The 25,358-nt window shown below is 48.7% G+C and overlaps 1 protein-coding gene across 1 annotated transcript; it reads right to left on the reverse strand.

Moving 5' to 3' along the window:
- Window positions 1–3,134: 3,134 nt before the first annotated feature.
- LOC122391601 (probable chitinase 10) lies at window positions 3,135–25,233 on the reverse strand. The gene is made up of 19 exons (XM_043385700.1): window positions 25,226–25,233; window positions 16,099–16,174; window positions 14,605–15,826; window positions 14,108–14,313; window positions 13,616–13,795; window positions 13,179–13,302; window positions 12,612–12,794; window positions 12,225–12,351; window positions 11,736–11,971; window positions 11,176–11,342; window positions 10,441–10,569; window positions 9,891–10,123; window positions 9,161–9,315; window positions 6,194–6,334; window positions 5,618–5,768; window positions 5,181–5,366; window positions 4,815–4,937; window positions 4,299–4,512; window positions 3,135–3,985 (listed from the first exon to the last, which is right to left on the reverse strand). The coding sequence occupies exons 1-19, from the start codon at window positions 25,226–25,228 to the stop codon at window positions 3,789–3,791; spliced, it is 4,053 nt and encodes a 1,350-aa protein (XP_043241635.1). The 5' UTR covers window positions 25,229–25,233; the 3' UTR covers window positions 3,135–3,788.
- Between the last annotated feature and the right edge of the window lie 125 nt (window positions 25,234–25,358).

Genomic DNA, 25,358 nt, shown 5'->3' on the forward strand with positions numbered 1-25,358 from the left:
CCGCCTGCCGGCCACCAGCAGTCGCGGCTGGAACAGCGACATTCGCTCCAGCTTCTCCGGCCTCCGGGTTCTGTGACAGGGTGGCCAAGAACGGCAGCTTCTGCAGCGGCAGGTGAGGCGCGCAGACGGCGGCGGCCGTCAGCCGGCCGGCGATGCAGGGCGGCGGGCCGTGGCCGCCGCCACCCGCTCCACCGCTTTCAGTCAGCCCGTCTCGGCCATCTCGATCACCCGGTCGGCTTCGTCGATCACCAGGTAGCGCAGGTGCGCTAGCGAGAAGCCCTCGGCGCTGGTTATGTGATCCATCAGCCAGCCGGGAGTGCTCACCACGATCAGCCAGGGAGACCGGGCCGCGCGGCCCCACCGCCACCAGTTGGTGCCCCCCTCGTGCCACTGTGTCTCCACCCAGCAGCCGGACGCAGAGCGGCGTGTCGGCGTCGTACTGGCGGAACACGGCGGGCACCTGAGCGGGCAGCGCCTGTGTGGGTAGCACAGCTAGCGCACGCACCCGGCGGCCGGCGCACCGCGGCGCCGCGCCTGCACCAGCGGCAGCACGAACGCCAGCGTCTAACCGCGGCCGGCCGGCGCCGAGACGCAGAGGTCGGCCGGTGGCAGCGGCGACTTTGCGGCCGCCAGCAGCTCGGGCAGCACCGTCACCTGCACCAGGAACACCTGTTCGATGCCCTCGGCGGCCAGCCGGGCGCGCAGCTCGGGGCAGAGCGCCGGCAGATTGGCCGGCGCCGGCCGCCGGTCGCCAATCGGCTGCGGGTGCGCCAGCCAGTCGGGCAGCGCACGCTGTGCACGGCCTGTCGGCTCGAGCGCTCCACCTCGTCCAGCACGGTGAAGTCGTCCGCGGCGGCGTCTCCGTCCGACTCGGAGGTGTCCTCACTGTCGTTATTGGCGACGGCGGCTGCCGCTGTGCGCTCAGTCAGGTCGGCCATCACAGCAACACTCGCCGATGATTGGCGTCATCGAAACCGTCGGACGACGGTGGATTCACCACCGTTTTTGCAGCAGAGACTGGAAAAACCTCAGCAATAAACAAGGGAAAACTTCACAACATGCCACAGCCCGCAATTGTGCATATTGTCATTTTATTTCTCACATGACAGAAAATATTGGCTGCTTTATTCTAGGAACTGGCATGAAAAACATAAGCTAAAATCAAGCTAAGTGAATTATTATTGTATTTCAACATGAGACTGGGAAAAAATCCTTGTCACTGTCAACATGACCAGTGTAATGGTAACGGACGGGCTGCATGAACATTTCAGCGCATGATCTGAAAACTCTGTGTGCAGAAATTTCAGCGCTGAGGTGAACAAATAACATTTCGGCCGCAATCTGCCTGGTGCCTCAACAATTTAGCAAAACTAACTCACAATACTTACAGCCAGTTTTAACACCCTGCATGACTCATGCATGCAAGATACACATGCATTCAATATCAGCAAAGTGCACACACAACAGTTATGGATTCAGAGGCGGATCCAGCTCAGAGGTTTGGGGGGGGGGGGCAAACCATAAAAAATTTATCGATTCTTTCCATGCATCGTCCATAGGCATAATGTTAAAATCATGCCGTTTGGGGGGGGGGGCAAATGCCCATTTTGCCCCCCCCCCCCCTGGATCCGCCACTGTATGGATTCATTTACATTTTACATTACTATTATTTTCTTTTCCTTCAATATTGGCAGCATGACTTGCTGAGTTCAGTGGCACAATCTTATGACAGCATTCAGCAAGTTTGTTCGGGTTCGCAACCACGCAAACTTTGCACGTTTTGCTTCAAAAACAAGCCTTTATACATTTCTTTCATGCTATTCAATTTCTTTTTTTAAATTTATTGTCATTTATCTTGAAAATCTTGCCATTTTGGTCTTAGCAATGTCAATGCACCTTCCCTATTCCGCACAGCTCAAGTTGAAGTAAGTTCCACCCAAAAGTAGTAGTATCAGTAGCTGGTGCCTTGCAATGTCAAATGTAGCTGAATATGTGAAAACAGTGACATATTTATTTAAAATCTTGAGTCCAATGAGCCTGCCCTCTCTGCCTCTCCTTCCAGCATTTCTTCAAGCACCTTCAATTTTTCAAAAATGACCTTCCATCATTATTTTCCACTTCCGTGCGAGCAATGAACTTGTAAGCTGACCACTAGTTAATGCGCTATCATCTTTCTGTTGGGTGCTTGTAGCAAAAAGATAATATAAAACGAAAAAACTAACACCACAACACCAAACACCAGTCTTGTTGGTTCCTTTTGGTCCTGCCTGGTGACAAAGGCTCTTTCTTTACGCAATATCATCAGTATTCCTCTTCTAATCTTGAAGCCCAGATGCTTTACAAATTGGCCATGAATGACACTAAATTATTATATCAACTGGGAAGCGCAAATCACGATAATTAGTAACAAATGAGGCCAATTGTTCCAACACGACATCAAAAAAATAGACGGGGTCGCCCGTCTATTTTTTGGGCTGTTTTTCTACAAATAATGGCGCAAAATAACACTCCATTAATGCCGCATTTGCCGTTGGTGAAACTCATTGGCTATTTTTCTGGCTGATATTTTTTCACGCCGGCGGATATTTTTTCGCCTGGTTGGTGAAACTCGTCGGCTGGTTTTTGACAGAAAAATTGCGCCGGGCTGCTATTTTTCTGTTGGTAAAACTGGCCTCTGACCTGGTATCAGTGACCTCAGATAGCAAAGTATGTGTTTGACGAACAATGTACCATCGATGGTTTTCAATAAATTACCAATTCATTCGCTTTCACAGCACATTTCTTGAATTGCCTGTGAACGGTGAAAATCTGACCTTTGACCTGACCTGTGACGTCATCGGTTTGCCCTAGGTCAATGAAATTTGGTCACAAGGTAGTTCCCGGGTGGGGCTATCGAACGCCGTTTGAATTTTGAAAATCGGCCGGTAACTTTCCGAGATCTTAGGGGGGGCCGAAACGGCCCCCCCCCCCCTACGGGTGGTAGGGTCCGCCGGTAGCCCTACGGGGCGCGGGTTAAACCATATTCGGCACATTGCTTGGTGGTGAGTGGCGTTTTCGTCTCGATTGGACCTGCCTTCCCAAAGCTTTCGGGCATCTAATTGACTCGTCTGTGTTCTTACGATGGAAAACGACACTGTTTATTCGGTATATCAGCGTTTATTCGATGCAAGTCATGTTTCTTTATTGTCTCATACGCTACATCATCAGGGGCTTATCTTGCATTATGAGAGAAAAACGACAGAAGGTACGGAACAGGCAGCGACTCAAGCGACTCCCCCGTGTTTCATCTTATGTCTACACCTATACCTATCGCCAGGGTACATACATAGAACAAACCTATCGCACGTCTTGCACAATTTACAAGTCACACATACATAACAGTACAGCACATCACTAAGTTGGCCTAAGGTCAACGGCAGCACAACAGTTGCATCGGCAATATCTACCGCTGAAACTGTACGAAATGGCACTTATACTGGCATCAGGCATACTGCAATAGGCTTTGTACAGCACGGAAGGTTTCTAAATATGAGAAGAATGCAATGATACTGGCAGTCTCCAACCACTAATCTATAGACATGTTCACAATGAGCAGGCACACTCACTTCGGCTCAACAAGCATCCCTTTCTCTAGAAGCATGAGCAAGAAAATGCCCTTTGCAAACGGCCAATTTAGTATTGAGCATTATATCGTAATCTCAATTTTAGTCTGCATTCCTTCGCTCATGTAGGTTTCTAAAGTAACTGAAAGAATGATAATTTCTCAGCCGGCAGCCGGGGCCGCGCTGTCAACCCCAACACCTCTCCACATTTTCCGGCCAATCACACACAGACTGCTCCTCATTGAACACCAGGCCACTCGGACAGGGCATTCGGTGTCGCACCCTCCCCTGACACAGGTAGTAGTGACGGCAGTCGAGCGGGTCACGGTGGTAGGTGACGTCATTGTCGCCGTCTGTACACGTCACGGGTTCGGCGGCACCCACTGGGGAGAGAGAGAGAGGTTCCATGTATGGTTACTGCGACTTCAGATCAGCATACATATTTCATGATAAGATAGAATATTTTGGTTTGAAGTTAGCGTAAATGGCTAATTTCATATTTCTTCGCTATTCGGTTTTGTGTTCAAAGGTCACTAGAAACTTATATTTGATTAGCAATGTTTCTCCACAATTTTCCACTTGAAGGATTCTTTGATCTCTTTTCGAAATCTAGGACGAAAATACAACAGCCAAGTGCACCAATAGAAAGGTAATGGCACAATCTCTTAGTATTCAATCTTATAAGCTTTTACTCACCTGCCGTCAATGGAAGTATCGCTCCAGGGCGACTACTGGCACCAGGCGTCACCGTTACCCCGTCATACGTGTAACGCACACGGTACCCCCTCAGTGCCTCCCGCACTGCTGACATCAGAGGGTACCGGCCGCCGCCGCAGGCGCCGCTAAAGTCGTCCAGGTCGGCCGACCAAATACTGACGCCTCCCAGCCCCAGCTCTCGCAGCCATTCGACCTGAAAAGGAAATCACTGTAGTGAGTTAAAAAGGCGACGCATGGATTTGAATAAAACTTACGAGTATTTTATTCATACGATTACGACATGTGATGGAATACGACGTGTAAAAAATAGCACAATATAAAAATCAATTCGAGAGTTCTTGAGTTAACATTAAACCAATAATTGAGTTCATATAAGTATAAGGCCCTTTATGATTGTAGAAAAATTAAAAGCAGCTCAGAAGTCATGTTCATCGGCAAATGATTTGGAAAACGAAAAATAAATACCAAAACGAGCAATATACGCAAAACTTGCACCTTTTTCTCCAGCGATTTCTCGTCGTCAAATCCAACCCAGTAGTCACCGTTGAAGGCAAACGGCACTTGCTGTTCTGCGTCCCAAACTAAAGTGGTGTTCTCTTGGTCCAGCAATTCACAGATCTGCAAAAAAGCGAACCAGAATGGAAACGTTTCTCACGCAGGAACAATCGGAAGCACGCATAGGTAAATATTTAGTGCGGTCTAATATGTAATGGCATAGGCGTATGGATGACTCGATAATTCCATACACTAGCTACCTATAAAACTATAATAAAGATAAGCATTATACATTAACGATCCGCTATATTTCAGTTATCAATACGTTTTGTATACATACATAAGTGTCAAAGTACACATTCTCACCTCAAAATAAGCGGCGAAGCCGGGATCGCCTGTGTACTTCCCCGCCTTTCCAGCGCCCAGGTGGGGTGCATCAATGTCGTACTGGTCCTGACTCTTCAGCGTGAATGAACGACCGTACGTGGCCAGACCAATGAGGATCTTCTCTGGGGCAGCACCTTCTTCGAGCAGGGTACGAGCCGCGTCGTCCTGTTTGAAAAGCATAATATAATTTGATATCTATGTAGAAAACACATGTCGTTGGCTGTATTTTACATCATCGTAAAAACATTTAAATTTGAAATGCGCACTTAAATGTCTGGATAAAAAGATTAAAACCCGTAATTGAACTGAGAACTAAGAAGCTGTTGAAAATTCGACTTCAAATCTTATAGGACTTCCCCCCCCCCCCCCAAAAAAATGGTCCCAAGCCTCATCGACAAAAATCCAGTCGCACTGACCACACTGAGATACCGCTGCTCCTGTGGAGTCGCGCTCTGTAGAGGGAACAGCGGAGCGCCGTGTCGCACCACGTCCACCAGGGTGTCGTGCAGGTCGAACGCCAGCAGGTTCAACAGGTCCACGTGCTCAGAGATCTCCCGGATGTTGTACCTGAAACAGGTGATTTTAGAGCTAATTTTTGGCCAAGATGTCTTCGGGTCTAAACTTCATTTTAAGCGTTTGCTTCGAGACTCTGAAAGTTGCAAAGGTATCTCGATGACAATTGATCAACCCTGAAGTTGGCAAGATTCCTGGGTCTGAGGTATAGGGCTCGGTTTACGTCTGCGGCAGTTGAAAAAAGATGCACTCGGTGCTCAAATCGTGAAAAGGTGCGGAGCAACGGTATAGTTTGCTTCTCCGCCGGACTCCTTATAAATTTTCAAATATTCAGGGCCCTCGCAGCCCTAGTATGGGCTTAGGACCGAATCACTCGCTTGGCTTGGCTCATAAAACTTAAAACAACAAGACAATGTATGTAGTATGCTTGTTGCTTATAAATCTATGATGTTAGGTGTGTTATGACGGTCAATACCTACTCATTCTGAAGGTCAGCAGGAAAGCCGGGCAGAGATGCCGTCAGCAGAAGGCGAGCTCTCTCATTGGCCGATGCTTCGCTGTTGAACGCCAACCGGAACTCTTTGACCAGCCGACTGTATGCGTCTCGGTCCTCATTACCGCTGAAACGAAGAAACAACTCACTTTACCACGGTAATATCCAACGAACTCGCGTTCAGTGCTTATGAGGAAGCAAAATGTGTTCCAACCCGCTTCAATCCTTTACGTATAATGGCTTCGAGAAACAATAGACGTTTTCACGACAGGTTATCTGGCGAATGCACCAACCAAAATTACTAAAAATACTAGAACACCAAGTACCAACTACCAACATTGACGAATTATGCACCAAATCTTTTTAACAGCAAATATCACCATACCATGAATTAATTTCAATGTTTTTTATCGTAAATAATGTCTGATAATTTGAAAAATCAGGTATATATGCAACTGTGCAACCCAAACTGAAAACTTCTAAGAAACAAAGAACCTAATTTGACCAAATCTGCACCAAATGTTCACCTAATGTGCACCAAATAGGTATGTACCAGATGACCGTCGTGAAAGCGGCTATTATTAATCTGATTCGATGCTATTTGCGTATGGTTTTAATCCGAAACTCCATTTCACAATCCATACAATATGTGGTTTGAAACGCGTCCAGACCTCTTGCCAAACACGGAGGAGCCATTCACCTAAGATAACTTACTCTCAGGCCAGCTTCAGCCTGTCCAGCCGCTGCACACTGGGCCGGGGGCCCGGAAAAGTGCTAGAAATTATTTGTGATTGAGTTGTTGATCTCAGCGACAAGCAAACATGCTAAAAACGAAGTGGGGCTGCTTAACCCTCGCCGGACCTGTTGTCGGACCCCCCACCCCCTCGGCCGGCCGAGGGGGAGGGTTGGTACGACCCCTTTTCGCCGTTTCGCCCCTAATGGAGCTAGAGCCTCGCGGAAAAAACAAGCGTGTGCGCCGTTTCAAGACGGAACGATTGATACCCGATTTCAAGGTCACATGTCAACCGGTAACCTCTGAGGTGAGGTCAAAAAGCCCAAGGTAGGGTTTGGTTTTTGGTAAATAATTTCGCATAAAATGGTCGCAGAGCAGCAATTTTGGCACCATCGTGTTTGCCTGGCTCAGGCGCGTCGAATGGTATACTTTTTGTTCGGGTGAGGTCAACTTAAGGTGTTGACCTCAGGTCAAGGTCAGGTCAGCATCCTCAGGTCACGAAAATGGTCGAAAGAGGTCATGTCGCATATCATTCGATTCGGGAGGTCTTCCCGAGTCCATTGGTGGCTTTCCCGAGTCGCTGGCTCAATTTGATCATGAGTTATTGACAAGAAACTCCTATGACCGTAGTGACGTCATAAATGACGTCACGGAAGGTCAAAAATGCAAAAGTAAAGCATCGGATCTTGCAAGGAGTGCATGAAATCACGATTCCGTGTGCTTGAGATAGTTTGAGATCATTCCATGCGCAAAAACAACAGTTTCCTTATCTCCCCATTTACTTTTAATGGTGATGTCACGTGACCTCGAAGAGTAGCAGGCATTAGCAAAAATTGCGAGTAGGGCATGACAGAAAGATGATTAGTGGTTTGTATGGCACGGTCATTTTTAGCGGCTCGAAATAACATTTCTCAAAAAGTCTAACTTAAGAGCAAGTTGTTGTTGATTATCACTTACTTGTGTTTGGGGGTTAATAATGACTGATTTTTTTAGTTTGGCCCAAAAATTTTGACAGCATTGTGTGCGTTGATCAATTCTGAGCTCAGGGACATATATTTTATTCAGATTATAAGCCTTAGTTTTTCACAACTTCCAGCGCTATAAAGAGCGCCGGGCATTCAGTAGAGCGGCGAGGTGACAATTGCCCCTACATCATGTGGTTTACTGGCGCATATCTCGAAAAGTAGCAGGGAAAAGCAGCAAAGTACCTATTTGGAACGAAAGATGAGTAATCAGCGGCTAGTATAAGATGTTTATTTTTAGCTGCTCGAAATAACGTTTTTTTAAAAGTCTATTTAAAAATTTAGATATGATTTTTATTTAGGTCTTGCAGCTGCTTGCAAAAAGCTAGCTTATGTTGCAGAAAAGCGATGCAATATGTAAGAATGTTGTTGGGACAGTGAACAACAGTGCCCTGAACTAGTCTGACAGAAAATTGCGTTCAAAACGACAACTGGTCAACTAATAAATATCAACTAAAGATTAGCATTAAAATCGGCAAATGTGGTGGCCACTAGCGAGTCTAAATAGTCTTGTGTTTGGTGACAACTGACCACCTCAATTTCGACCTTAGGGCAAAAATGGCATCGGAATCGTATTCTTCGATCAATTTGGGATTAAATGATACCTATTTTGTTCATATTGCGGACAGTCAGTTTGGGGGAATTTCTCGATAGGCGTTATCACAAGTGTATTCGCGGCCATTGGGGCGACGTAAGAAAAGAAGAAAACAACTGGCCCCAAGAACTTTAAATTATCAGTTAGCATGCACCTTTCCCTTGATATGTAGAGAATTTACCATTAATTGTTAGAGAAAATTGCATTTAAAATATTACATTTATGCTTTTTTTCATCGTTTGCACAGTATGTTCTTTTACTAAGCTAGAAACACTAATTAGAAATAGTTCCCGCATCATCAAGAACAATAGGGAAGGCTTGAAGTGAATACAAAAATCTAAACGGTTTTGTAATCCATGTGAAGACACTTCTAAAATTGCCTGTAGAAATATTAAAGGCAAAAGTTCAACTTTTTCACAAGACGGATGGCTATAACCCTATTCAACGTGTGACAACTCAGCCGGTATTTCGTCGCCTACAGCCCAGCTTTCCCTAGTGACCGATAGAGGCGCTGCTATCGATGTCCGCCCGTGCCGCCTAACGTAGCGCTTTTTCGGGCTGCCGGCCTACAGTGCGCTGCCTGGTATAGCCGTTATAGCTTACCTGGGGTACTCCCAGGCCAGTTCCAGTCCGTCCAACCTCAGCCTGCGGATGCTGTCGACGGTGTCGTACACGAAGGTGTTCATTCTGTAGTCGCTCGAGGTCAGCTCTCTGAACTGCTCATTATCCACGACGCTACCTCCCAGGCTGACCAAAATCTGAAAACAGATGCATACACATAACACACAGAGACCCCGTTTCCATAGGCATCACTGATCCAGTGATCAGCAAATTCAAATCGTGTATATTTTTTGGATTTTTCTTTACAGGATTTAATTCAAAGTGGATTAGGTTTATACAAACAGTTAATCCCTTATTTCAATTTTCATAAAGTGTCTAACTATACTGGATTAGCTAATCCATTTTCACTGATCCGGATTAGTGATGCTCATGAAAACGTGGTCAGAGATAATTGAGAGATCTACAACACAATAACATGATTCGTTAGTAAATGAGTAGGGATTGGAAAGATAAGCCAATTAGATGGTCGTCACTATAAATTACATAGACTCTGAGTCACCCAATCGGCGGTTAATGCTTGATATCCAAATAAAGACAAATTTGATAATCGAACGAGCTTTCATATTTCGCATTTGAGTTAAATTCTATGCTAACAACGTGATTATCTTAATTAGCGACACTAGCTTAGAGTCTATTACGAATGCAGAAAACCTCCCTCGGGCCTCGATGCAAATATGTCGCTCATCTGCCCATCATTTCCCACTCAACCCACCTTCAGATCTGCGTTGACCTCCTTCAATCTCAGCAGCTGTTGATAATCACTGTCCGGATCTGACCGACGCTGATCGGGCGAGGGCAGCTGCAGCCGATCTTGGGACAGACCCGCGAACGCCCAAACCACGTGCGTGCAGAGGTCAGGGTCAAGGTCACTGGGGCGGAACCGACCCCGGCCAGGTCGGAATCGCGACCAATCAGTGATGTAGCAGAAAACCTTCGGCGGAGCCACTGGTGGATGGAAAAAGAAACAGACAGAGATGAAGCGTGGTGCGGCTTTGATTAACAGTTGCTATTGTTGCTATATCAGAGAGGGGGGCTGACGCTCTCGAGCCGGGTAATAACTAAATAGTCTAAATTTAGCTACGCTTAGATGACTTTTTTTTGCATTCTTGTGAGCAAGTAGTATCGATGGAGCACTATTTCGACAAAACTTCGTATTTAGATGTTTGCTAATTAAGAGCATCCAAAACATTCGCCGGCTTCAATGAATTAATAAATCATCGTGCATTACGCTTTGCAGAAGAAACATGTGGTTGTTCACTTACAGTTTTCTTCAACGATTGGCTGGTCAAGTGTTTGAACATCTTCGGAAGCATACGTGGAAGAAGCAGAAGCTTGAGTTCTGGCCACCTGTGCCTGAAGCTTTTGAACCGCAGCAGAATCGACACTTATACCTGAAATAAATCACCGATGTGTCAGCAAATGCTAAGGTATGCATCTCTGCCTCGAATGAATATGCCTTAGCTCCGTCGAGATCCATTTTCTTTTGACGCTTAACTTGTTATCGTCATACACGTGCATTCAATGCCAAATAGCACTTTTTCACTCACTCTCCCAATTACGCAGTCGCGCACTCACACACCCACTCAGTATCAAACTTCTCTCTCCTCTCTCTCTCTCTCTCTCTCTCTCTCTCTCTCTCTCTCTCTCTCTCTCTCTCTCTCTCTCTCTCTCTCTCTCTCTCTCTCTCTCTCTCTCTCTCTCTCTCTCTCTCTCTCTCTCTCTCTCTCTCTCTCTCTCTCTCTCTCCCTTTTCTTCCCTCTCCCTCTCCCTCCCCTCTCCCTCTCCCCTCTCCGTCTCCGTCTCCCTCTCCCTTTCCCTCTCCCTCTCCCTCTCCCTCTCCCTCTCCCTCTCCCTCTCCCTCTCCCTCTCCCTCTCCCTCTCTCTCTCTCTCTCTCTCTCTCCCTCTCCCTCCTCTCCCTCTCCCTCTCACTCTCCCTCTTCCCTCCTCCCTCTCCCCTCCCTATCTCTCCCTTTCTTCCTCTCTCACCCCCTCTCACCATGTGCGGTGAGAATGGCCAGTATATCAGCGGCACTCAGTTGAGAGAGAACTGGGAGTAGCGGCTCCGGCGGGTTGGTTGGTATCGGTGGCTCCGGACGTCCCGCTACCTCCGACCAATTAATGTCAGGTGCTAGGTCAGGTCGGGCGACGCCCAGTAGCTCTTCCCTGGTGGAAATAAGGGATCAGTGGTCCTATTCGACAGTCACACAAAAGAAGTACATCATCAGCATTCAGTGATCACCGGGGCGGGGTTCACATTTTACAAGACAACCATCAACCACGAAACCACTGCAAATCACTAAGGGAGCTAGCAATGGAAACAACGAAACTGCAGTGGAACTATTGCAATCGGTCGCAAGGTGTTTTAATTGAAACACTGGAATGGGACCAGGGACCACCGGGGTGTTTGGTCGAACAATCGTCAAATTGTATTTCCTGCCAACTCCATCTTGCTAACTTAAGTCTCTTTATACTCAACTCCTTAGCACTCAATGTTCCCAGCTCGGGCATACCTTATTAAAAAAAGGCTCGGAAGTCGGAAGTGAATAGGAAGCCCACCTGATCGCAGTTATGAGCGGGTAGACGGCTCCCTGACATCCAGCGGTCGTAAAGTCGTCCATATCCACCGCCCAAACCATCGCGCCGGCCAGGCCCAGCTCCTTGACAAAGTCCATTTTCATTCTGACGGACCGCTCGTCGTCGAATCCAACCCACTGATCGCCGTCGACGAGATAGGGAGCCGACATCTCGTAGTCCCAAATGTAGACAGCACCAGAAAGAAGACGCTGACAAATCTGGATGGGAGATACGTATGAGTTTAGTTGGTGCAAGGTAAATTGGCTCATTGGGTAATAACTTATCGTCATCGTTTTGTGGCTCCATTCGCTTTGTTATAATTTCATTAGACTTTCTGAAGTTCAACAAATCTTTTCTTCACAAAAAACTGGTTCATTACTTCATGATCATAGCTCAAGCGTCGTTTTATATGGCCTGAGACACGTTCTCCTGTATTTTGTCATTTACAATGCCTCATTAATTCGACGGTACCTCATAGTAAGCAAGAATTCCCTCTTCATTTGTAAACGGTCCAGGAGCTCCGCCGCCTCTCGTCGGGGCGTTTACTCCAGTGTTCGTAGTGGTGGCCAGGGTGAAACTGCGACCGTATGTGGGCACCCTGGTAGCAGGAGAGCACGATTAGGCATCAGAAAAGTCTACAGAATAAATTACAAAGCTCAGGCATCATCCACTCACCGTGCTGAACCTTTGCTGTAGCGTGGCATTAAAGCTGTTTGCATAAAGTACCCGATCATTGCATATGCGCTCATTTCCAATTTTCGATATTCCATCGAATCATGTAAAGTAATGAAGAAGTGATTATCGTAAACGTGTTCAACGGGGAAGTACATCAAACATCGTCTACATATTCACACTCACCCGAGTACGATTTTATGTGCCGGCGCCCCCATATCCATCCACATCTGCACGGAAGCGTTCACGGAGAGCTGACGACGGTGGGCCACGTCTCTGAGAGGAGCGTTCAGCGGAGAATGGTGGCCAGTCTGGCTCTCCCACTGACCGTGAAAGTCGTACGCCATGAGGTGGAACAGGTCCAGGTGCCTGTCGACGAAGAAGTGACGAGGATTTTGTTTGTCATGCTTGTCTCACCTTAAGTAGATACGACATTGCTTCTTACGTCGTCTGCAGCAGGCAGTTTATCTGTGAGGTCATTAGTAGTCCGAATGTGTAGCCATGCCAGTCTCTAGCTCTTGTGCATAGGAATCAGCTTAGAAGCGACAGAAAGGAACCGAATAACGTTTGCAGATATTCAGAAATTTTGCAATAATGAAAGATTGGCGAATGACATAAATAAAAAAATTAAGCACTGTCAGGGTCAATCCCGAAATGAGCACTTTGTCTCACAAGACAGTGGCTCTCACTGTGCCATTTTATCTGGCATTTTGTCTCATCGGTCTCAGTCCACGCCTGTGAGTTGTGACTTACCTGGCCAGTTCTCTGACGTCGTACCCCCGTCGGACAGTGTCGGGTCCGACGGGCACGGCTGCGGTCAGCAGTAACCGCTGCAGACCGCTCTGTTCCGCCTCCTCTTCGAACGACTCACGGAGTTCTGTGGGTACAGATCGATGTCAGGCATGAAGGGTGCGATGTCATAAATAAGTATGGAGCGATGCTTAGTTTTTATAAAGGCCAGCATTAGTGAAAGTAATTAGCTTTGATATGATAAACTCGATCAATTGCATTAAAAGAATATTCTAAGTGAATTTATATATCTAAAGCGATAAATAAAGCATCCGAAAAGCTAAGAAAAATGGGGAAGCTTTTATTTGTGAGTGCGACACATGGAAACAGCATGAAGCCTCCAGCCTAATCTAACGTTGAAAAAAATATATTTTTCGATACAATAATGACAAATAAATCACCTCTGCAGAGTTGAGCGAAGTTATTTTTGTCCGTGGCGCCCTTGGGGTACTCCCAGTCCAAGTCGAGGCCGTCAAAGTTTTTGTCGCGCAAGTAAGGTGCCACGCTATAGACAAATGTACGCCGGTTGTACCGATTTCTGGTCATATCTCTGAACTTCTTTGTCCCGAACGACCAGCCACCTGTGGGTATACAAGGGTACATTTAAATTCCACTGTCATGCAAACGTTACTGCACCTTCATTTCGTTCTTCATGGGACATAAAATATTCGCTGATATGTTAGGCATGTGATGAATCATAGCAATTAGTGTTAGATTCTTTAATAGCGATTGTTGGAGGAATATGATTAAATGTTTTAGTTAAAGGTAATCATTGGAGTATGCATGCTGATTCCGTAGCTTCTGCTCAACTTCCGTAGCTATGCTAACAAACTTATCGTTTTGATCTGCTTGTGTGAGAGGGAAGTCAGCTGGCCACGGCGTTGTGAGCTCACCAAGAGCCAGCAGGACGCGCAGTTTCGGGTTGACCTGTTTGAAAGCAGTGACCTGCTCATAGAGGCCCGGCCCGCCGTCCGGCATCGCTAAGTCGTTCTCCTCAAATGGTGAGAGACGGTTTTCACTCATAGAAGAGAATGCGAACACGATGTGAGTGCAGAGGAAAGGGTCCAAGTTATCCGGTAGAAACTTCCCCAATCCAGGCCTGTAAACGGAAAAATGAACTGTTTGGATTGGGATCAAATGGAACATTGGGGTCTAGTAATAAGTTAATCTGACTTTTCTGTTGCGAGTAAACATGGAAAAGACACGAAAATATAGTTTGTCAGCATATTTGTCGGTCACAGCAAAACGTAACTGTGTGAGCTGCATGCTCAACGAGTTGAAATGAGCAAACCGTTCATGCGAAGCAATATCCGGCAGTGTTTGACTGAGTTGACTAAACTACACCAAGTGGGCATGAAAGGCATCAAGGAATCCAGTCGACACTACTCACCTATACTGCGACCAGTTAGTGTAGTAACAGACGACTTTCCGTCCTCCTTCCGCACCTGATGAAGGAGGCAGCGATGGAGGTGGCTGCCAACTTGTGACTGCTGACCCGCCAGTTACCTGAGAGCTACTCGGGGCTTGGCTGCGAGAGCGATTCTTCTTCTTGCGTCTCCGTTGAGGGTTCCGGCCAGAGGAGGCCGTTGGGGCTCTCTCCCCTTGGGCATCGTGAGGAGCTTTAGCTGCGGTAGCAGAGTCTTCAGGTCGTCTTCGACGTTGTTTGACAACCCTGTATACCGGGACTACCCTGGCGTTGGGTACTGCGTTGAGTCTTCGTTCTGATGATTGTTTTTCGTCTTCCAGGCCTGGATCTACTAGCGATCCGGAGGAAGCACTGGCAGACGTGGAGGTTCGGTTTTCGGTGCCCGTGATTTTGTCTTCAGTAGTAGTTTCGTCCACAATTGGTGCATCGGTATTTGATGACTTTGTCGTGGTTGAGACCTGTGGTTCACTAGCTGGTCCTTTCTCAGAGTCGGGTCCGTGTGGCTTTTGCAACCTTTCTTCAACCAACGATTGTTCAGCAGGTTCTTCCACTTCTTCCTCATTTCTACTTGATTGTATCGTGTTCGGTCTTTTGAGCCTAGACGGCGACGTTCTGTAGGTAACAGAACCACGTCTTCGCAAAATATTCGCATCTGTGCTGGCAGAAGGGCTCTGATCCGCAGAGGAAACATCTTCTTCTGCAGTGCTTATCTCGGAGTTGACCGGTGAAATGGCTGACGACTGCTGCCTTTTAGGCACAGTGTATCGTCTCTGCGACGGGCGTGCAGAACGAGCAGTGGGGATTGCTTCCAGGTTCTGCCGTCTGGACCCGGAGACTCGTCTAGGCGTTGGCTGAGTTCTTGCAGCGTGTGGCGGTCTCCTCGCTGAAGAAAACGGACGTAGACGTTGGGAAGCTTGCGAGGCCGCCTGTCTCGCAATCTCATTCCCTTCACCATCTTCGTAGGCACGGTTACTCTCAGTGTCTGTATGTGGTTCTAAGACCGTCTTTTTAGTTGATTGGTCCTGTGGAAAGTTATTCACTTCGAAGGCTGATTCGACTGTGATATTGCTCACAGAGCCAGATACGGCTAAAGCAGTTTCATTACTTGTGCTCTTCGATGGTTCGAAGTTCCTCCCGGATCTTGAACGATATCCACTTCTTGCGTTAACATGGAGGCGCTTTGGTTCTGAAAAATATGCAGATTAGTCTTTTGATAACAGCTCATTTATTTGAATCAGTAATACATTTCGTAGCAGCAAATTTACTTTTTTGGCAGAGTCGCGTTCCCCGCATCGGAGAATGTCTATTTTGGGCTTGATTACAGTCTTTGCCTACGTTTTTAAAAGCACTAGCTGTTGATTGTTGTTGAACATATGGGCCTTTATATTTCGTACTGATCGAGTTAATTCGTTCTAAGGCACCGTTTTACAGTCCGTGTAAATACTGTCGTTCACTTACGATTATCAGCTATAAGCTCCGGAGCTCCAATCAACAGAAAGACTAGCGGCAGGTGCAGCAGGAAGCTGCTTACTCTCTGAAATACAGCGTTGTCATCTCATTAGCAAGACATTAGGTACTTTGAGAAAACAGAAACTCGAAGGGTCTAGAAGTTTTTCACGCCTATCCCGCGATGATTGCTTTGGCAGTCCGTCGTTAGTTGTGCATGCTTTGGGAGCAGCACTCTGCTAATAAGATTATGAACCTGCCCCATGTTGACCTCTTGACGCTTCTCACCAATTATAACGAAACATAAGCCCACAAAGGCCCGAATCTACAATCGATTAGCGTTGCATCTGATTACCTGACCCCGGCTTTTTGCGTTGTTCGATTGATCCTAACCCGCGGCAGTGCTCAACGTTTGGTCTCAGCCGCGGCTCCGACCCGAGATAAGCGGTTTAGCGCAGGTAAGACGCCCACCTCCTATGTCCCCTTGATGCTGCGACCTTGGGGAGAGAGCTTACTGAAGTTATAACGTGCCAGAGAGTCCGTGGTATCCAGTCAATACGTCAACTGAGACAGGAGATTTCAGGTGTTTGTGCAAACGGGGGTGTGGGCAGTTTCGCGCGTGTTTGTGCGAGATTGGATGCTAGCTGTTTACAACTCAGAGCACGTTGATCGTTGATTTACGAGTTATTGCGCGCTGTATTCCAGTGAGGCTCAGTGGCTAGATGGACAAACACCCACGGTAGATACATGGATGCATAAAATGCAACATGCAAACAGCATGTTATCAATTTTTCGCCCTGCTGGGCTAGAAAAGTAACTGATAAATATTCTTCTTCTTGTCGATACCATACGGCATGCGTTGAGATACCTATATTTTCAACTTGAGTGTCGCATATAGTTTTTAACTGCTTTCTTAGGTAAAAGAAATAAAAATAAAAGAAAGTGAATGAAATACAAACGTTATCAAAATATGAAGCAAACTCAACACAGATAATGCGAAAGGATAGCTCAATCATAGATAACAGTAGAACGGTTTCATTCATCATTATTATTTTCCTTATTCTATTGCTATCTATTGTTACAGCCATCTAATAATGCAATTCTGTGACATAGCTGTATTATGCCGTAAATTCTGAAACGAACAGAAAATCGTATGAAACAGTCGTTAAATCGTTTAGAATGAAGTCAGCCATTAACTCATTGCACAGTACATGGCAAAAATTAATCATTTCAACCAACTTACATCGTTTGCGCCTTTCTGCCTTTCAATTCGTCCAAACAATGCGGAACGTTCGTGACGCCGCCACGCGGCCGAACTCTTTGCCTCCACCGCGCCGCTAATGCCTTTCGCCGACGGAGGACGAGGCAACCAAAATATACGGCCCGCGACACTCGCGGTTACATGGCTCCTCTAAATTTGGTAAACAAAATTTACTTCTCTAGCATCTCCCACACACTTATCGCCACGCATATGACTGCGCATGACGCATGACTTCTCATAACGCTTAAGTGAGCACTTCTCACGGCACGTGTGACTCCCCATGACACTCAAAATACACCTTTCACAACACGAGTGGCTCCTCGTAACACTTAGGAATGCGTTCTCACAGCGCGTGGCTCCTCATAACACCACAGTCCAATCGTCAGAGTGCGTGTCTCGGCTGACACAACTCCCTGCCGGTGAATAGGTACACACACTGGCTCCGATCAGTCAGGTGTCGGATAGCGACGGCCACCCGCAGATGGAGACACCACCCTGGACCGTCATCGCACGGCCACATCCGCCGCTCGAGTCCTCCATTCACCGAGTCTGTATCACATCTCACCCCGCTCGGCGCCCGGGCTGAGAGTCGCCACGGTCAGGTCCCGGTCTCTGCCGCGCCGGCCATGCCGCTCAGCGGCCACGCCGCTCAGCGCGTCAGGCTGACGATGCCGTGCACAGGCCGCTCCAGGTCCCGGCCTCCGGAGCGAACCTTCACCTTCCTCACCAGGCCGTCACGGCTGGGCACGGCCTCGACGATCCGGCCCAGAGGCCAGCTGCCTCTCGGAGATTCCTCCATCAGGAGCACGACGTCGCCCGGTTGAACGTTGGGCCTCGCCGACCTCCATCGTCGGCGCTCTTGGAGTGAAGACAAGAGCTCCGTCCTCCATCTTGACCAGAAGCGGTCTGCTACTAGCTGGACTCTACGCCAGCGCTGGCGAGAGTAAGCATCTGCTGACTGGAATCTACCAGGGAGGGGCAGTACTCGTCTAGTCTTTTGAGTTAGTATTTGGTTAGGTGTTAGCGGTTCTACTAGGTCAGTTTGGGTCATGTCGGGAGAGGATATGGGACGGCTGTTCATGATTGCTTCAGCCTCCACCATCACTGTTCTCAGCGTCTCGTCGTCGAGCTGACCGGCGTGGCTGATCAGTACAGCGCTGAGTGCAGCTCTTGCGGAGCGAATCATCCGCTCCCACGTGCCGCCCATGTGGCTGGCGCACGGCACATTCATCTTCATCTCGACGAGATCACAGTTCTCTTTCAGGAGCTCCCTTTGAACTTTCTCGTGGTCCATTTCTTTCAAAGCTTCTTCCATCGCGTTCTTCCCGCCGACGAAATTTGTGCCCCTGTCGCAGCGTAGCGTTCTCACTGGGCCGCGTCTACCGACAAACCTCCTGAAAGCATTCAAGAAGGAGTCTGTCGTGAGGGAATTGGCCGTCTCAATATGCACAGCCCTTGATGCCATGCAAGTGAACAGAACTCCCCATCGTTTGAGCTCGCTCCGCCGTTCCTTGATGTAAAACGGGCCGAACAGGTCCACTGCACTGTGCGTGAACGGCTCGGCAGGGCTCAGGCGGTCTTCCGGCAGGTCAGCCATCTTCTGCTCCACTGGAGATCCACGGATCTTCTTGCAGGTCACACAGGCCAGGATGTGGCGCGAGACTACACCTCTGGCTCCAACTACCCAGAACCCTGCAGAGCGGATCTCCGCTAGGGTCATCCCGCGGCCAGCGTGGCGGGTTCTCTGGTGGCAGTGGTCGACAAGTAAGCGTGTGACGTGACTTGCTCGCGGGAGGATGACTGGGTGCAGCTCAGTCACCGGTAGTTCTGCCCTCCGGATCCTGCCGCCTACATGAATCAATCCATCGGCTCCAAGGAAAGGATCCAACCTCACGAGCCTGCTGGTCTTCTTGACACTCATCTTCACTTCATCAGTCTCCTTCATCTTCTTCAACACTTTCAGCTCTTCTGGGAACGCTTCAGCTTGCGTAGCCCTTATCATCGCTGTCTCTGCTCTTTGCAGGTCTTCAACCGTCAGTGGTTGTCCAATTGAGTGGCGCCGTCCCTGCAGCGCGTCCATGTACCTCAGACACAGCGCAACAACTCTTTTGGCCCGGTGCCAGGTCGAGAATCGCTGAAGTCTCTCGGTCACAGATGCAAGGGGACGTGTCGCTGATGCTGCAGTCTGAAGCGTAACGACTGGCCGAATGGCGTGCTTCACCTCAGGGTCACTCTGGTCCACAGTTGGGCTCACCTTCTGATCCGGCAGTGGGTTCACACTGTTCAGGAATGGTGGTCCGGACCACCACAAGGTGCTGTCTCTGAGCTCGGCGGCGCTCGTGCCTCTTGAGGCGAGATCAGCAGGATTCGTCTTGGACTCGACATACCGCCATTGACGGGGCTCTGTACGATCCCTAATCTGTTGGACTCGGTTTCCCACAAACACGTGGAAGCGTCTGGCCTCGTTGGAGATGTAGCCGATGGCCACCTTGCTGTCGGTCCAGAAGAATTCGGCGACACTGCCGAGGTCAAGTTCTTTCTGAAGGAAGCTGCTCACTTGAACGGAAATCAGTGCTGCGGTGAGCTCGAGGCGAGGGACTGTAACGGGTTTGGAAGGAGTCACCCTGGCCTTACTCATCACAAGTCTACAGCTGACTCTGTTCTGGTCGTCTATGAGGCGGAGGTAACTGCACTGACCGTATCCGTGCGTGCTGGCATCGGAGAAGTGGTGCAGTTCCACTTGTTGCAGGGCTCCGAAGTCCATCGGTGTGTAACATCTTCGAATTTTCAGGGTTGACAGGGTCTCCAGCTCTGACATCCATTCATTCCAGCGCATCAGCAGAGTCTCTGGGACTGGGTCGTCCCAGCCGAGACCATCACGGCACAACTCCTTTAGAATCTGCTTGCCTCTCAGAATAAATGGAGAGATGAAGCCGAGGGGGTCAAATATGGAGCTAACCACAGACAGCATCCCCCTTCTAGTTGGTGGTTTATCGTTGGGCTTCACACTGAACTGAAGTACGTCGTTTTCTGTGTCCCACTCTATGCCAAGAGCTCGCTGGATGGGCAGCCTGCCCGCTCCGACTTCCAGACTCTGCGTAGTAGAGCAGCGGCTCTCTGGCGGCACAGATTTCAGGACTTCAACGCTGTTAGACGACAGCTTGTGTAGTTCAAATCCACCCTGCTTACACAACTGGCGAGTCGCGTCGATGAGGCGCACAGCTGTGTCTTCGTCATCTACGGACGTGAGACCGTCGTCGATGTAAAAGTTTCTTCTTACGAAGTCGGCAGCTTCTTTTCCACTTTCATCTGCGTAGCTGTCGGCTGCTGTTCTGAGGGCGAACATAGCACATGCTGGTGAAGATCTTGCGCCGAACAAATGTGTCGTCATTCGGTACTCCTCGGGCTCCTGATGCACGTCACCGTTTTCCCACCAGAGGAACCTCAGGAAGTTACGATCGGTTCTGTTGACCCCCACCTGATTGAACATGCCTCTGATATCACATGTAAGAGCGATCGGTTTCATCCGAAAACGACAGAGGATTCCGGCGAGGCTGTTCGTCATGTCGGGTCCTTGCAATAGATGACTGTTCAGCACCCCTCCACCAAATTCGGTGCTACAGTCAAAAACGACACGGATTTTGTCCGGCTTCTTCGGGTGGTATATGCCGTGGTGGGGCAAATACCATACCCTGCCATTGCTGAGCTGCTGTTCATCTGTTGGGACCTTCTCAGCGTGACCATTGGCGATCGTGGCTTCCATGAACGTTGTGTAGTCACGCCGGAATGCATCATTTCGTACTAGCTTCGAGCGGAGTCCTTTGAGGCGCTGCACTGCTGCAGCTCTGTTGTTCGGCAGTCTGACGTCTCCCTTCAGCGGAAGCGGCATCTCGTAGTGCCCGTCTTCTTTCTGATGGATCTCTTCGGACATCATCTTCAGGAACATCCTGTCTTCAACTGACTGTGGTTTCTCCTCTCTTGTCTCCACAAAGTCCTGTTCAAACATCTCATGAAGCTGCTGAGGAGTCATCTCATGAGCTGTAGTCCTGAATGCGAAGTGACACAGCCTGCGGGTTCCTTTCCCTGCGTCGATGTACTGGCATCCAGAATTGATGTTCTCGCTGTCACAGACAGGGCCTACGATGCCCCATCCCAGTACGGTCCTTACAGCCCACGGGTCGTTGTCGTCACCTGTGATGACGTCTCTGGGCTTCACGGCTTTTGGGCAGTTCATCCCGACGAGAAGGCCGATTCCAGCTGCAGGGTAGTACAGCGGTATCTCATCTGCGATCGGCGCCAGGTGAGACCACTTCCTGGCAGACTCTCTTCTGGGGATGCACGAACGCTCTGCTGGAATCACCTCACGCGAATAGCACTGAGGAAGGACGATGCTGTCACCTCCCTGCACAGGCTCAATCACCAGGTCATCAACGACTGAGCTGGACACAACTGACTGGCCCGTGACTGTCTTCAGCTCCAGGGAGACTGGCTGACCCTGGATCTGGAGAGCCTCGCAAGTGCCGCCTGTCACAAAGCACGCGTCAGACTGTGGGTCAAGGACAGCATAGGTTAGAACCTTGACATCAGGGTGCTCCCTGTGACGAACGAACACAGGCAGGATCATGGAGTGGACGCAGCCTGGTCTCTTATCTCCAACTCCGGACATCACACGCAGGGATGTAGCTTGGAGCTGGTCCGTTGCTCCTTCAGGCCGACTGCTCCTCCTCTGAGTCTCAGCATCTCCGCGCTGAATGAGGTCCCTCCGAGTTTCGCTGATTGCCTTGCTCTGTGCTGCAACAGGAAACTTGTCATCATGAAGGGCAGTGGGATGACCTTTTCCACAGGTTTCACACTTCATCTTCCTTTGGCAGGACCGCCAGACATGTCCACGCCTCAAGCATCCTCTGCAGAGTCCATACTTCATCACTGCAGCCTGCTTCTCTTCAAGGGTCATCTTGGTAAACTGTTCACACTCTGCCACTGGGTGAGCGGCAGCAACTGAAACACCTGAGCGGTCAGAGCACACCACACACCCTGGTCTGACAACACTGTGGCTGTCCCTCTTTGAGGCTGGTGCAGCAGTCGTCTGGAGCGCTCTTACAACTCTCCTGTCTCTGCGCACATCCTTCTCTTCTTTGTTGGCAGAGTCTTCGACGGGACCACAGGCCACTCTCGCTTCCTTCGCCAGGAACTTCACGAATTCCTTGAATAAAGGATATTCTGCTGGCTCACCATCTTGTGGCTCATACAGTCGCTGATCCACATATCTTCTCCAACGATCAACCACATGTTTGGGCAGCTTCTTCAACATGTAGCTGTTTTCATGTTGGTCGTCCAACACCTTCAAGTGCCCAGACGTCCTTGACAAGGCATCACACTGCTGAAGAAAGTCTGCAAACTCTCTCAGAGCCTTGCCATCTCCACTCTTGATATTTGGCCAGTTTCGGATCCGTCGTTTATATGCAGCTGCTCGTACAAACTCGTTTCCATATCTGTCATTGAGTCTGCTCTTTGCCTCTTGATAAGCATCTTCTGTCCGCAGCTGGATGAATCCAAGAATTGCTGCCTTCGCTTCACCTTCAGTGTATTTACCCAGGTAATGCAGTCTTTCGATTGGAGAGCTGGTCTTGGCTTCTATGTATGTTTCAAATGACTTGAGCCACAACTCAAACTTTGCCACATCACCATAGAACACGTCCGGTTCCAGAGCAGGAAGGTGGCTCTGCTTTACTTCGCGTTGCAACAGATTTACAAGGCCCTGGATAACATCCATGCTCTGCTCCTGTTCACTTGTCTGTGGAGCATGGACATTTGACGCTGGCCTTTGCTGCTGACTTGTCTGTGGGACTCGGGTTCTTGGGGCAGCATCTTGGGGTGGCAGGTCCAGCATCAACTGGGACATGCGTCTTGCTGTCGTTGCTTGGAATGCATCTTGGTTTCTGGTGGTGTCATTCATATCTCTTTCAAAATCATCAATGGCTCTTTCCCTTGCTTGGCTGACAGCAAACTCTGTCATCAACTTTATGTCTTCCTCCTCACACTGCAGTTCCAGTTTCCTCTTGTTCATTTCTTGGCTTTTCTTGATAACAGCTGCTCTTGCTGCCAGTTCTGCTTGCTTTTGTCTCTCCTTCAGCTTGGCGGAGCTCAACGTCGAGCTTCCCCCATCTGAATGTTGACTGACTCTAGACAGAGCAGTTCTTGACGTCACAAAGAGGTTTGAGGCACTATCTTGAGGTTCAACACCATCAGCAGGCATTTCTTCGGGTTTGATGTCCGCAAGATACTTCAACACCTTTGCCTTCATGGCATCATTGTCATCAAGCTGACTCAAATGCCTACTCACATGGTAATCAATCTCATCATCTGGAAGCAGGGACCTTAACTCATGATCAGATGACGTCAGCTCCTGACACAGCTTCAGCCAGTTCTCGAGCTCAGCTTTGACACATCCTATGCCTTCATTTGCAGACATAACTTCAATCAGCCTCTGACCACTGGACCTTACTGCACTCAATGCTCTCTTGTACACCTTTTGTTTTACACCGAGTTGATACTGAGCTCCCTTCTCTGTTGTCTTACGACTTCTCACGCTATCTGTCACATCATCTGCATTTTGATGCTCGGCCATCATGGAGTGAGAGGATGACCAGGGAATTCAGGTAATGAAATTCAGCCACAGGAAAAGAATCAATGTCTACACAAGGTGACAGAGGAGACAATATCATACATCTACAACTACAGGTGACAATTCGGAGTTGCGTAGAATTGGTCAGGTAAAATCAGTTCATGTAGGTTGTGTTAGTACAGGTCAAGTCAGCAATTCAGGAAGTCATGGTAACCCGATCAATACAGATCATATGAAATTTGCTATTCGTGGCTAGACTACGATAATTTACTGTTACAGCCATCTAATAATGCAATTCTGTGACATAGCTGTATTATGCCGTAAATTCTGAAACGAACAGAAAATCGTATGAAACAGTCGTTAAATCGTTTAGAATGAAGTCAGCCATTAACTCATTGCACAGTACATGGCAAAAATTAATCATTTCAACCAACTTACATCGTTTGCGCCTTTCTGCCTTTCAATTCGTCCAAACAATGCGGAACGTTCGTGACGCCGCCACGCGGCCGAACTCTTTGCCTCCACCGCGCCGCTAATGCCTTTCGCCGACGGAGGACGAGGCAACCAAAATATACGGCCCGCGACACTCGCGGTTACATCTATGCTCAAACTATGTTAAGTGGAGCTCAGTGTTTTCTTTTTGTCACAGCCCTGCAGTGTCGCCTCCTCATGAATGTTTCAGCAGGTCGCCTGCCGGTTTCGACAGGAAGCGGGGGCTCCACCATACCTTCCTCGTCAGTCGGTACAGAGAGTTGTCATTCAAGGCCGGCACTGCATACGGGATGGTCACAGGACGAGTATTTGCCAGCATCCAAAAACCGGATAGGGTCGGCGTGCGCAGTGGTTAAATGGCTGTGCGATGAAATATGCTTGTAAAAACCTGGTAAGGTGCTAGTGAGAGGGACGTATGTCATTATTCTATTTACATTTAGAACGTTTTATTGCAGTTGTCTTTGACAACACTACATGCTCAGCGCAAGGATCCTGATCGCAAGCTTAGTCTCCAAGTTTAGGATTACAAGTGAAAAGATAACGTGAATAAATGTAAACACGTGATTGGGCAACTGACATTTCGGCAGGTTTGGGTGGTTTTCTCATTCAAAATAAGAGATTTAATTACAAAAGAACGGCGTGAGCGAAAACATGAGTCAAGCAGGCTCTCTCTTTCCCTCCCCCTCTCTCTCTCTCTCTCTCTCTCTCTCTCTCTCTCTCTCTCTCTCTCTCTCTCTCTCTCCATCTCCCTCCCCACTCACCATGGTTGACGCCGACGTCCCCACAGCAGAAGCGACAGAGCCGGCAGGTCACCACACGTCCATCCTCCGGCCCCGTCAGAGAACAACTGACTGGGATTAGAGGGCCGTCGACGAGCGCATCATCCGCTCCCTC

This window comes from Amphibalanus amphitrite, unplaced genomic scaffold (assembly GCF_019059575.1).
Source record: "Amphibalanus amphitrite isolate SeventyFive unplaced genomic scaffold, NRLGWU_Aamphi_draft 000446F_arrow, whole genome shotgun sequence".
NCBI classification, from domain to species: domain Eukaryota; kingdom Metazoa; phylum Arthropoda; class Thecostraca; order Balanomorpha; family Balanidae; genus Amphibalanus; species Amphibalanus amphitrite.

Bases quoted from the DNA above. Each gene is read 5' to 3' on its own strand.
- LOC122391601 (XM_043385700.1), bottom strand. The intron at 5,769-6,193 runs GTAGGTATTGAC...CACCTGTTTCAG, and splicing joins CCTGCTGACCTTCAGAATGA to GTACAACATCCGGGAGATCT. The intron at 5,367-5,617 runs GTCAGTGCGACT...CTTTTCAAACAG, and splicing joins AGCAGCGGTATCTCAGTGTG to GACGACGCGGCTCGTACCCT.